The sequence below is a fragment of the Macaca thibetana genome, chromosome 11 (genome assembly GCF_024542745.1).
Source record: "Macaca thibetana thibetana isolate TM-01 chromosome 11, ASM2454274v1, whole genome shotgun sequence".
In the NCBI taxonomy this organism is placed as follows: domain Eukaryota; kingdom Metazoa; phylum Chordata; class Mammalia; order Primates; family Cercopithecidae; genus Macaca; species Macaca thibetana.
In genome coordinates, this window is record NC_065588.1 from 52,922,313 (window position 1) to 52,935,762 (window position 13,450).

The 13,450-nt window shown below is 46.1% G+C and overlaps 2 protein-coding genes across 19 annotated transcripts in view; one reads left to right on the plus strand and one right to left on the minus strand.

Moving 5' to 3' along the window:
* The window catches only part of RBMS2 (RNA binding motif single stranded interacting protein 2), a 95,470-nt gene extending 93,974 nt beyond the window's left edge, over positions 1-1,496 (plus strand). For 6 of the 7 annotated variants that reach the window (XM_050747326.1, XM_050747327.1, XM_050747317.1 and 3 more), the window contains one exon: positions 1,423-1,496. In XM_050747326.1, coding sequence (XP_050603283.1) covers positions 1,423-1,496 — 74 coding nt within the window. The remainder of the gene's footprint in view (positions 1-1,422) is intronic. The other variant, XM_050747323.1, reaches the window with a different exon arrangement.
* BAZ2A (bromodomain adjacent to zinc finger domain 2A) overlaps positions 1-13,450 on the minus strand; it is a 42,253-nt gene that overhangs the window by 16,630 nt on the left and 12,173 nt on the right. For 11 of the 12 annotated variants that reach the window (XM_050747239.1, XM_050747238.1, XM_050747246.1 and 8 more), the window contains 4 exons: positions 4,943-5,080; positions 2,539-3,132; positions 1,479-1,664; positions 539-757 (listed from right to left, as the gene is read on the minus strand). In XM_050747239.1, the coding sequence (XP_050603196.1) occupies positions 539-757; positions 1,479-1,664; positions 2,539-3,132; positions 4,943-5,080 (1,137 nt within the window). The remainder of the gene's footprint in view (positions 1-538; positions 758-1,478; positions 1,665-2,538; positions 3,133-4,942; positions 5,081-13,450) is intronic. The other variant, XM_050747250.1, reaches the window with a different exon arrangement.

Here is a 13,450-nt window from a genome sequence, read left to right on the forward strand (position 1 = left end):
GGTGCCAGTAAAGGCTCTGGCCTCCTTCTCCCTACAAATTCCAAGTCTCACAAGCTCTTCAAAGCAGAGGGCACAGGTCAGAGTATAGCAGTCTGTGCCTCTTTTAGTCCCACCATACACTATCCCATAGCCCCTCAGCTCCCAGCAAGTGCTTTCCCACTTTTTTTTTTTTTTTTTTTTTTTGAGATGGAGTCTCGCTCTGTTGCCTAGGCTGGAGCGCAATGACACAATCTCAGTTCACTACAACCTCCACCTCCCAGGGCCAAACGATTCTCCTGCTTCAGCCTCCCAAGTAGCTGGGATTACAGGCGCGTGCCACCACACCTGGCTAATTTTGTATTTTTAGTACAGGCGAGGTTTCACCATGTTGGCCAGGTGGTCTCGAACTCCTGATCTCAGGTGATCCGCCCGCCTCGGCCTCCCAAAGTGACGGGATTAGAAGTGTGAGCCACTGCGCCCGGTCAGATTTCCCACTCTTAAGGCCCTAACTGTGAAACTTATTCTCTCATCTTTCTTTGTCCTACCTACCCTCACTTACCTTGCAGGACAGACTCCCCTAGGACAGGTGGAGAGGTGGGACTGGCAAAGATAGAGGCTGATGTTTGACTATCATCTGCCAGGAGACTGAAGGCAGTAGCATTATTGAGGGAAGGGCAATCAAGGGCAGAAATCACAGGGCTGTCCTCAAGAGGCAGCTTGTCCTCTGCACCCATTAGCTCTGTGTCATCAATACCATATAGTCCTCCACTCACTGGCTCTGTTCACAAGGGTAGAAAAATCAGAGCAGGATAATGAGAAAAAAAATCAGAAAGCAAGACTTAAGAAACACTGGTCAGAAAATATCCAATTCTAGTTCCCACAGTGTGAAGATTCTTCCTAATATTAAATTAGATAACAACTAAAGCCTTCTCCCTGAAAGAGTAGTCATGAGATTGTAGGGATCATAAAAGTTTGAGGGGAGGCCAAGGCAGGAGAATTGCCTGAGGCCTGGAGCTCAAGACCAGCCTGGGCAACATAGCAAGACCTCATCTCTACAAGATGAAAATGGAAGGAAAGGCATTGGTGGTATTATCTACCCAGAGACCTATGCAAAATTCTAGGATTTATCATAAAATATGTCTTTCTTGTACTTCAGTGGGGTAAAAGGTAACTGCTCACTGACAAATGTTTCCTTCCTAGTTTGTTAGAACCCAGAAAGATCAACTGTGTGGTAATAAGTCCCTATCCAGTGAATTATTACAGCCCAGAGCTCTTGGCCAAAAGTAATACTGGGAAATAACCTGGGACATAAACCAATTCAGCTCAGAGTTCAGTTAGTGCAACAAGGCCAGTGGCATGTAACTGTGGTCTGCCTTAGGCCTACCTGGAAGCCCCAATGCCCTGGATTCCCTAATACTTTTCCCATTTTACTGTCTCTTTCAGGTAAAGGTTGGCTACTGTGCATGGATAAATTAAACGGGGCCAGCCTCCAAACCTACCTGGTGCCAGAGAGTTGAAGGGCTCCAAAGAGTCTTCACTGAGGATTGGAGTGTCTTCCAGTTGATCAGGAAGATGTGAAGGATCATCTAAACAACTCACTGTGGGGTCAGGGACCAGGACTGAGACCTCTTGGTGTAACGATTCCACAGAAGGGACAGAGCCATTGTAGCCACACATCTTCAGTTCTAGGAAATCCCAGGAGAGACCAAAAGTCAAAATCAGTGCCTTATATTGGTTCATTTAGCTATATTAGGCAGTCAGTCTTTGCTAGAAGGATGTTCATTCATTCAACATTTATTGCGGCCAGTTCTTTGCTGGGAACCGATCACATCAAGATACTCTGAGCAGAGAGGTACTGGTAAAATCAATCCTACAGCAGGCAAAGAGAGGAAAAGAGAGTAGGGTCTGAGATAAGATCTTTATCATGTTCTCAGATATCTCCCCCATCCAGTGGGAAACAGAGAAAACATCCTGTAATTATACAGAGTGGTGATTACCCTTGTATCAGGAATCAACTGGAAGCTAAGCTTCTATCTATTTTGAGGGAAAAGATGAGAGGGGCTGTCACATGTACTAATGCTAAACAACAAAAAAAGGAAACTGAGTAGACAAATAATGATATGCTCTGCCTGCTTCCTTCCCTCCTTCGTATGCCAATCACTACATTGGGCTCAGACGACTTTAGCAGCCAGTCTGCTCCTGCCACAGTTAGTTAAAACAGCCTCAATGCTCACTGCTAGACCCTAACCACTTCATATATTTTGAAAGAAGCCTTTCTTGATGCAGGGTGTCTGTTGGGGCTGTTTCGGGCTCGCCCACCTGCCCTCTCCAGGCCAGAAGCTCTGCATGAGCTTGAAATAATTTGCACTCCCACTCCCGAGCTGGTGCTGCTGCCACAAAAACACCAGCCACTTGGCTCTGCTAATTGCTAATCACCAACATGCAAATCAGCCTCCACTGCAGAGAGCTGGAAAGACAAGTTTTCCTCACCTCAAAAAGCCACTATCCCCCCCAGCTCCATTTTCCCTTTCCCCACCCAGTTCACCAACCCAGTTATACCTGGCTGCTCTTCTTCCAGCTCCAGGCTGCCTACCAAGCCAGTGCCATTCTCTGCCACAACTGAAGTCATCTCCTTTTCCGCTGCCTCATCAGGGTGGATATCACTGCCTACCTCCTGGGAGGGTGCAAAGGTTTGAATGCTAGATCCCAACATAGGAGAAGTCTGTGGGGAGGTGAAAAAACTAGGGGGTCCATTGGGCATCACCTCAAAATTCTGGTCAGGAAAGGAATCATACAGTTCTTGTGAATCAAAGTTAAGCCCCATGGGACTCTGGGTACCGTTGGCCCAGAACTCTTGGCTCCCAGCCCGAAGGTTAGTGTTGTGACTTGGGGATGAAGGTTGCCGGCTGCCCCCAAGGATGCCGTTGAGTGGGTATTGTCCCCCCGAGAACTGGGAGAGAAGGGGTGGGTCCTTGAGGTTGCTGCCAGAATTGGCAGATGGGTACTGTGAGTAGTTCCAGAGACAGTCGTAGGCCACGCTGGGGTGATGGAGGTGTGAGGTGCTGGAGGAGTGGGAAGCAGAGTTCAAAATCCCTGAAGTAGTAGTGTGAGATACAGTAGATAAGCCATTAACATTCACATCCCCATTCAAACCTGGCAGAGAAGGAAAGAAAAGGTCAGCTACAGATATGTAGGCAAGCAACTCTACCAAAACAAACCCAAAGTAATAGCACTGACTAGAAAAAGACATGGTAAAGGAAAAGGGGATTCCTCCCCTGCTATATCCAGTTTTTGGGTCTCTGGAGAACACCAAGCCCAGAGGCTCCTGGATGTAGGCTTAGCAACTGCTGCTGAGGCTGCTGAGTAGGGGGCTGGAGAGCGCTCCAGGCCTGTCATGGGAGCCACCAGCAGAGCTGGATGCTGCTGCTTACTACTGACTTTTTTTTGTGGTTTATTTTTTGTTTGTTTGTTTTGAGATGGAGTCTCACTCAGTCGCCAGGCTGGAGTGCAATGGCGCAATCTCGACTCACTGCAACCTCCGCCTCCCGGGTTCAAGTCAATTCTCCTGCCTCAGCCTCCCGAGTAGCTGGGACTACAGGCACCCACCACCAGGCCCGGCTAATTTTTGTATTTTTAGTAGAGACGGGGTTTCACTGTGTTGGCCAGGATGGTCTCGATCTCTTGCCCTCGTGATCCACCTGCCTCGGCCTCCCAAAGTGCTGGGATTACAGGCATGAGCCACCATGCCTGGCCTTTTTTTTGTTTTTAATTAAATGAAACTGTTCGCAGACTCCCTACAGTGACTTGCGTTCTGCCCTACTCTCATTCCCTAGGGGATTTCTTCCCTTGGACGGGCATGACTGAATTCTCCAGGGGCCCCCTTTCCCCAGTGCCTATTTGGCCCCACAGTGGCACCAAAAGGGACAACCTCCACCTCACTGGCACATGCAGATCCAGCACTTTGTGCTGGGCTAAGAATAGAATTTGTAGTCACCACAGCGACAAGAACCCAGCTCAGAAGGCTGGGCTTGGCCCTTCCCTATAGGCACTAGAAGGTAATATGCCAGCTGGGGCGGGGGAGACCTTTGCGTGCAGTGCTGTAGAGTTCAGCTATCAACATCAATGGCAACCTCTGGAATGGAGGACAATCAATCAAAAAGAACCAAGATATTAAGGAAGCTTGAGAGGTAGGGTGGAACCCAATGAAATAAAGGAGCTTCTACCATCTGCAACCCTTTTGGAGAGGATAGGAGGGAGAAGCAGCAGTATTTTTCTGCTGCAAGGAAGGAAGGAAGCATGTGGGCTTCTCTCTGCTTCCAAGTATAAAGGACCTGAAACCCAAGCAAGATTATAGAGGTACCTGGCGAGTCATGGTACAGAGCAACTGGTAAGCCAAATCCAGGAAAAGACCCAATCCTGGCAGCAACACCTCCATAAGAAATTATGAACTTCTCTCTGGGGAACTAGGTAAGCACTAAACTTTCCCTTGTCCCTACCTTCCATCCAAGGACAGAAGATGGAATAAGTACTTATAGCATCTGCCTTTCTCTGATGTACAAACTAAAAGGCAATACACTGCAACTTGCACTTCATTCAACTCTCAGTACTGGCCCAGTGTAGCTCCCTAACCTCTAAAAACAGCTTCTTAGAAGGCTAGTCCTTTATCTCTCTCATGAGTCCAACCTGGTTAGCAGCAGCAGTAGCCACCTCACCGCTCTGTCAGCAGCCAGGGGAACAGGGCTGACAGAAGAACAGGCTAAGATGAAAAAGCCGTTGGGTTTTCCTAACCTCTTCCAACCTTAAGTCAATTAAAAAAATGTTTGCAAAAAACCCGAGAACTTGTTCATAGACGTTGATTTCTCTCCAGCAGCTAGACCAAAGTGAAGCAAAATAATCCCCCATGAATCCGCCCTTAAGGGTTGATGCCCATTCCCTCCCCAGGCCAAGCAGCCCTCACACTCACTTTTCCCTTGCTGGGGGAAGTTCATGGGAGACCCGTTAGTGTAGAGGCCCTCCCCTGAGGAAGGAGAGGGTTTCAGTCCTGAGGCAGCAGGTGCAGGGGGAAGGCCAGTAAAGTTAAAATGGTCGTTTGCCTCCATTTCTGCAGGAGGGGAGAGAGGGGGAAAAAAATACTGGCGGTTAAACAAGGTTATGTCACCTGGAATCTTCCAGGGGGAATGACCCCTCCCCTCCACCTACTTACCCTTCTCCTACCTAAGTACTGCGTGAGGGAAAGTACAAGCTAAGAAAAGAGAAGGAGAAAATACGCCCCAAGGCTGAACAATGACCCTAAGAAAATTGTCTTTTAAAGCCAGCTTTGGTGATTAAAAAACAAAACGAGTTAGCGAGAAAAACCAAGATACAAGCCTGGAGTTTTCCCTCTGTGTAAGCTCCACTCAGCCCAGGTTACCCTTCTATATTAGATATTAGCCCTCTACTGTAACACTTAACATTCTCCATCCTTTTGTTTTTATCCTCAAGGTAAAGTCTCCCTCCCAGGCCCACAAAAGGTTCTCAAAGCCATCTTTTTGAGAGAAAAGCATACTTGATAAACACTCTTTGTTTCATTATTAAACTTGAGCTAAACATAATTTCTGATTATCCTATCCATAGCCCTAGACATCTCAAGATAGTAGTTACATTAGTAAAGGGATTTGAAAAGGAGAATACATTTCAGAAAGGTGATCATAATGGCAAACCTCAAATCAACCAGCAATAATTCTACTCTTTATGCTCCCCAAGAACATGGGTCAGAAAAATGTCAGCAGTGAAAAATTGATTAAATATGAGGGTGTCCCAAAAAGTATTATTCTGTTATGTCTATTATGGTTATTTCCTAATATTTTAGTTTTGTGACTTAAATATAAAGAAAGGGTCACAGAGAAAATAGCAAGATACTTATATTTGTAAAGTGCAATGGCTCATTGAGGTATGGTTAAAAAGTTTTTCACCCGGGCCGGAAGCGGTGGCTCAAGCCTGTAATCCCAGCACTTTGGGAGGCCGAGGTCAGGAGATGGAGACCATCCTGGCTAACACGGTGAAGCCCTGTCTCTACTAAAAAATACAAAAAACTAGCTGGGCGAGGTGGCACATGCTACTCGGGAGGCTGAGGTAGGAAAATGGCGTAAACCCGGGAGGCAGAGCTTGCAGCGAGCTGAGATCTGGCCACTGCACTCCAGCCTGGGCAGCGGAGCGAGACTCCGTCTCAAAAAAAAAAAAAAAAAAAAAAAAAGGTTTTTCAGCCTTTCTGAATACTACTAATAATGATGAGAAGCCCTTGATCAGAATGAATTTAACTTTGATAGAGGAAAGGAAAGAAAGTAAACAGAAGCCAGAATTGTTGCTCAAGTCTAACGTATCAATCGGATTCTTATGATATCCTAGTGCATACCAACTTGATATGTGAGAAACGTAATCTGTCTTGATACAGAAAAAGCAACTCCTGAATTATGTTATTACATTTTAAAAAAGAGAAGAATTCAGGCCAGGTGCGGTGGCTCATGCCTGTAATCCCAGCACTTTGTGAGGCCGAGGTGGGTGGATCACCTGAGGTCAGGAGTTGGATACCAGCCTGACCAACATGGTAAAACCCTGTCTCTACTAAAACTACAAAAATTAGCTGGGTGGTGGCGGGCGCCTGTAATCCCAGCTAGTCGGGAGGCTAAGGAAGAAGAATCACTTGAACCCGCAAGGCAGAGGTTGCAGTGAGCCGAAATTGCACCACTGCACTCCAGCCTGGGCGGCAAGAGTGAAACTCCATTTCAAAAACAACAGAATGAATACACTGGTTAAATACATATATGATAGGCCTGGCATAGTGGCTCACACCTATAATCCCAATACTTTGGAAGCCAAAGCAAGAGGACTGTTTGAGGCTACGAGTTTGAGACCAAGCTGGATAACATGGTGAGACCGGCCTCTACAAAACATTTTAAAAGTAGCAGGGTGTGCGGGCGTGGTGGCTCACACCTGTAATCCCAGCACTTTGGGAGGTCAAAGCTGGCAGATCACCTGAGGTCAGGAGTTCGAGACCAGCCTGGCCAACATGGTGAAATCCTGTCTCTACTAAAAACACAAAAATTAGCCAGGCGTGGTGGCGGGCACCTGTAATCCCAGAAGCTCGGGAGGCTGAGACAAGAGAATTGCTTGGACCCAGGAGACGGAGGTTGCAGTGAGTGGAGATCGTGCCACTGCACTCTAGCCTGGGGAACAAGAGCGAGACTTCATCTTGAAAAAAAAAAGTAGCAGGATGTGGTGGGGCACACCTGTGGTCCTAGCTTACTGGAGAGGGTAAGGCAGAAGGATCACTTGAGCCCAGGAGGTCGAGGCTGCAGTGAACCATGATCATGATCATGCCACTGTACTCCAGCCTGGGTGACAGAGCATGACCCTGTCTCAAAAAAAAAAAAGAATATATATATATGCCCACTGGCCAAAGTCTGCAAGAGTCACATTCATAAACATGCTACATTACTACAAATTAGACACCAGTAGTATAAATGTGAATATAGCATAATTCTGAGCATGAAACATAAACTCTGCATAGTATGTGCGAATTGTCTGTACCTTAATCAATTTTAACTGAAAGTTTAAAAATAAAAATAGGCCAAGCATGGTGGCTCATGCCTGTAATCCCAGTGCTTCAGGAGGCCGAAGCAGGAGGATCGCTTGAGGTCAGGAGATCAAGACCAGCCTGGGAAACGCAGCAAGGCTCTGTCTCCCCAAAAAATAAAAAAGTTAGCTGAGCATGGTGGTTCCTGCCTGTAGTCTTGGCTGCTCAAGGAGGATGAGGCAGGAAGATTACTTGAGCCCAAAAGTGCAAGTCTAGCCTATGTACCATAGCAAGACCCTATCTCTACAAAATAAAAGCAATTTGCATTTTGTTGATTTAAGGGAGAAAGTTTTTAGGACTTACTCATCTCCCATATAGGATATCTCATCTTTAGTCTAAATAGGGGTATCCAATCTTTTGGCTTCTCTGGGCCACACTGGAAGAAGAATTGTCTTGGGCCACACATAAAATACACTAACGATAGCTGATGAGCTTTTAAAAAAAAAAAAAAAAAAAAAAATCACAAAAAAATCTCCATGTTATGTTTTAAGAAAGTTTACAAATTGGCATTGGGCCAGATTCAAAGTTGTCCTGGGTGGGTTGGACAAGCTTGCACTAAATTAAGTAGCACACCTAAACCTGCCATGCATCAGTGAAAAAACGGAGTCTTTACAGTGAAAAGACCCCAGGTTAGCCAGGCATGGTGGTGAGCACCTGCAGTCCCAGCTACTTGGAAGGCTGAGGCAGGAGGATCACTTGAGCCTGGGAAGGGGAGATAGCAGTGAGCCAAGATCATGCCATTGCACTCCAGCCTGGGTGACAGAGCGAAACCCTGTCTTAAAACAAAAACAAAAACAAAAAGACAGGGTCCTCCAGGATTTCCCTTTTTTTTTTTTTTTTTTTTTTTTTTTTTTTTGAGACAGTTTCCCTCTTGTTGCCCATGCTGGGGTGCAAGGGTGTGATCTCGGCTCACTGTGACCTCCGCCTCCCAGGTTCAAGCAATTCTCCTGCCTCAGCCTTCCCAGCAGCTGGGATTACAGGCACCCGTCAACACGCCCAGATAATTTTTTGTCTTTTCAGTAGAGACAGCGTTACACCATGTTGGCCAGGCTGATCTCGAACTCCTGACCTCAAGTGATCCACCCACCGCGGCCTCCCAAAGTGCTGGGATTACAGCCGTGAGCCACTGCGCCTGGCCAGGATTTCCCTAGTATAGTTAGCAGTTACTCCTCAGCAGTAGGGGGTCTGAAAAATAAGCATCATGAGATTAATAATCCTTGTGAAGTGCAAGAATGAAAGGAAAGTTCATTCCTTAGTCTCTAGTTAGGTTCCTTCCAAAGCTTGTACCACAGAGCAAGGAGGACATTCAATACTTCACTTCAGAAGTTCTGGAAATACTATGCCTAGAGGGCCAATTTCATCTGCTCCTCACCTCTCCTCTCCCCAGTTTTTTGCACACCTCCCTTGGTGTAGAAGACACATGCAACTTCCATCCTATGTGCAGTGAACTATATCCTCCTCAATGATGGGTCACAGTTCATTTTTGCATTCTCTATTTGAATCCACGAAAAAAGTTGTGACCACCTATCTGCTGCTCTGGAAAAGCACAGCATATCCTGGTTTTTGTAAGCATTAATAACAATATGTGGATGGCTCACAGAAATCAGAGAAGTAAAATGAATGGGAAGTTATCTGGTATTTGAGATCGGTTTCTCTACCTGTCTCTACTGAACTGTCATCAGAACCACAACCACTTCATTTACAAGAAGCTTCCTAGACGCATAATATTGTCTTTGTGCTGTGCAATGTGGTCAGCACAATGTAGTGGGCTCTAGGTTCAAATCTCAACTCTATTTACTAGCTAGCTGTTTAACCTTGGACAAGTTACTTACACTTGCTGGGCCTAAGTTTCATCATCTGTAACAATTTTTGTACCCACTTTCAGGACTGGTGAGGATTAAATGAGAAAATCTAAATTAGAGCCCCAGCACAGTGTCTGTCATCCAGCAAGCACTTCATAAACATTAGCTTTTTTTTCTTCTTGAGACAGAGTCTCACTGTCGTCCAGTGTGGAGTGTAGTGGCATGATCATAGCTCACTGCAGTCTGGAACTCCTGGGCTCCAGTGATCTTCCTGCCTCAGCTTCCCAAGTAGCTAGGACTATAGGCACTCACCACCACACCTGGCTAATTTTTAAATTTTTTTGTAGACACAGGGTCTTGCTATGTCGCCCATGATGCTCAAATTCCTGGACTCAAGCAATTCTCCCACCTTGCCCTCCCAAAATGCTGGGATTACAGGCGTAAGCCACCTCACCAGGACTACGTTAGCTACTATTATTAGACAAACGGTAAAAGACTGTGCAGTTTCCAAAAAGATAATCAGGCCTGGCCGGGCGCAGTGGCTCATGCCTATAATCCCAGCACTTTGGGAGGCCAAGTCGGGTGGATCACCTGAGGTCAAGAGTTCGAGACCAGCCTGGCCAATATGGTGAAACACCATCTCTATTAAAAATACAAAAAAAGGCCGGGCGCGGTGGCTCACGCCTGTAATCCCAGCACTTTGGGAGGCCGAGACGGGCGGATCACGAGGTCAGGAGATCGAGACCATCCTGGCTAACACGGTGAAACCCCGTCTCTACTAAAAAATACAAAAAACTAGCCAGGCGAGGTGGCGGGCGCCTGTAGTCCCAGCTACTCAGGAGGCTGAGGCAGGAGAATGGCGTGAACCCAGGAGGCGGAGCTTGCAGTGAGCTGAGATCCGGCCACTGCACCCCAGCCTGGGCGACGGAGCAAGACTCCGTCTCAAAAAAAAAAAAAAAAAAAAATTAGCTGGGTGTGGTGGCGGGCACGTGTAAGCCCAGCTACACAGGAGGCTGAGGCAGGAGAACTGCTTGAACCCAGGAGGTGGAGGATGCAGTGAGCTGAGATCACACCATTGCACTCCAGCCTGGGTGACAAAGCAACACTCTATCTCCAAAAAAAAACAAAAAACAAAAAAAACAAAAACAAAAACAAAAAAAACCAGTCAAGTCTAAACAGTCTACATATAATATAAATATAATTTAAAACTAGGGATAATCCAGCCAGACTTCTTTATATGCAGTTTGACTCCTGATTTCAGATGTTACTTAAATATGGGAATTAATTATGTCACCATATGGGAATACAAAGGAAATGTGAACACCTCCTCTCAACAATAAACCTAGGTTTATTTCATTTTAACCTTGCTACCCAGGATGCTTTTCACAATAAACCCTAAAGGTAAATTCTGTCCTCCCATTCAGAGCTAGTAAGAACAGTAAAGCAAAGGAGGGTATCTCCCTTTGAACTAATAGGATTTTCGCCAAACGAGAAAAGAAATCAGCCAGTGCCCAACCCCTAGAGTAGCAGATGACTGTCACACCAGGAAGTACATTCAGGCAAGCACCCAGCCCAGTCCCAGCTGTATATACATGGATCTTTTAAGAGCTCCTATGTTTCATTTGTAAGATAAGGGACATTGTCCTATAAGCTTGAAGCAATAAAGCCCTCCCCACAGGGCCAAATAGGTTGCTTTTCTCTCAGTCCCAATCAAAGAGCTGCTACTCTGTGGGCCTGTGACATGGTTTTAATAGAAAAACGCTGACAACACCGGGAGCAGTGGCTCACGCCTGTAATCCCAGCACTTTGGGAGGCTGAGGCAAGCGGATCACGAGGTCAGGAGATCGAGACCATCCTGGCTAACATGGTGAAACCCCATCTCTACTAAAAATACAAAAAATTAGCCAGGTGCAGTGGCGGGCACCTGTAGTCCCAGCTACTCGGGAGGCTGAACCCAGGAGGCGGAGGTTGCAGTGAGCCCAGATCGCACCACTCCAATTTGGGCGACAGAGTGAGCCTCCATCTCAAAAAAAAAAGAGAAGAGAAGAGAAAAGAAGAGAAAAGAAAAAGGCTGACAAAGCACAAAGTGTTGAAATAAATATTACATATTTCAACTCTGTTACAGGTGTCCTCTCTGACCACTTCTAACCCTCCAGCCTCTGAGGCTACCCCCCAGGACAACAAGACACATTAACACCCTACAGCTGGATATTGCGGTGGTCCCTGCAGCTCTTTGGTTCATTCTTCTCATGTAGTACACCAAAATCTCACAAATGGGAGGTTTCTAAGATGGAGTTGGGGGTGGATGAGAGAGATTTCAAATGTTTGTCCTGACTAAACAGCAAAGGCAAATTCTATAGTAAAAATCACACCACTACATTTTAGCTTTGTAATTGTGAACATCATGAAGGATATTTCTTTTTTTTTTTTCTGAGACGGAGTCTCGCTCTGTCGCCCAGGCTGGAGTGCAGTGGCGCGATCTTGGCTCACTGCAAGTTCCGCCTCCCGGGTTCACGCCATTCTCCTGCCTCAGCCGGAGAGAATGTAGCTGGGACTACAGGCGCCCGCCACCACGCCCAGCTAGTTTTTTGTACTTTTTTTTAAGTAGAGACGGGATTTCACCGTGTTAGCCAGGATGGTCTCAATCTCCTGACCTCGTGATCCGCCCATCTTGGCCTCCCAAAGTGCTGGGATTACAGGCTTGAGCCACCGCACCCGGCCGAAGGATATTTCTTAACTCTACACATCTCTGGATCACCCACTACACTCGTATACAGAGGTTATCATCTGGGGCAATTCTGCCCTGTAGGGGACATTTAGTAATCTCTGAAGGTCTGTGCTACTGGCATCTAGTAAGCAGAAGCCAGAGATGCTGCTAGGCATCCTTCAACGCACAGGACGGCCCCCCCACAACAAAGATATTATCTGGCCCACATATCAATAGTGCCAAGGCTGAGAAACTCCGTTCTAATGCAAAAGCTGTCCCATTCCTGCCCCACACCTTGGGAAAGTTCCAAGTTTTCACTGGTCCCAGTTCCTGACACTGCAAATGAGGATGCTTTCACTTTTGTATCTAAAAATCTCATGTCCCTGGCTAAGCCATCTTCCTCCACCAATAAGAGTTCCAAGTAGGCCAGGAGAGGTGGCTCATGCCTATATAACCTCAGCAGGATCACTTGAGGCCAGGAATTCAAGACTGGCCTGGGCAACATAGTGAGACCCCATCTCTACATTAAAAAAAAAAAAAAAAAATTCCAAGTACCAAGCCACAAAATAAATATGCCCTCTTCTCCAATCACGATAACCCATTCTGACTGCCCTGGTAACAAGCTTGCCTTCAACTCTGACTCACACAAACTATATCATATACTGACCAAGGCTCAAAATATCCATCCTCTCCTTAACTACCTTTCCTAGTCAGGACTCCAAGTGAGGCAGAACAAAGATAATGAAAGAAGGAAGACTACACTAAGAGGGGGCTACTCAAAGAAAACTGTCATGTCCAGACTATTCAGAAGATTTCAAAGATGACTGTTCTCTGTCCTTATTTATTCTACATTATGTTGGTTCCACAGCATCAGTTGGATGTAAGTTCCACCATTATATCTCCAGCACCTAATTTAGTGTTAAGTATACGAAAGAACCAAAGGAAATATTTGTTGAGTCCACGGACTGAACAAATGAATGAGTAAATCTACCTTTCTGCCACTACCAGCTTACTCTCCAGTGAAGGTCATGGGCTTTGCTCTTACTATTTTCAGAAAACAAAAAAAAATTCAGCTTCATACTTCACAGAGATAAAAATTTCAAGAGGGAAGAAAGGCCCCAAATCTTGACGTACTTAGATAGCCACTCCTTGAAGAAAATAAGACCTGAAAATAGGGAAGTACTGATAATGTAAAAAGGCAATAAATTAGCTAGGCGTGGTGGCATATGCCTGTAGTGCCAAGTTCTCCGGAGGCTGAGGTAGGAGGATTATTTGAGCCCAGGAGCTGGAGGCTGCAGTGGGCTATGATCGCACCACTGTTCTCAACCAAATGAACAAAACAGAAAAATA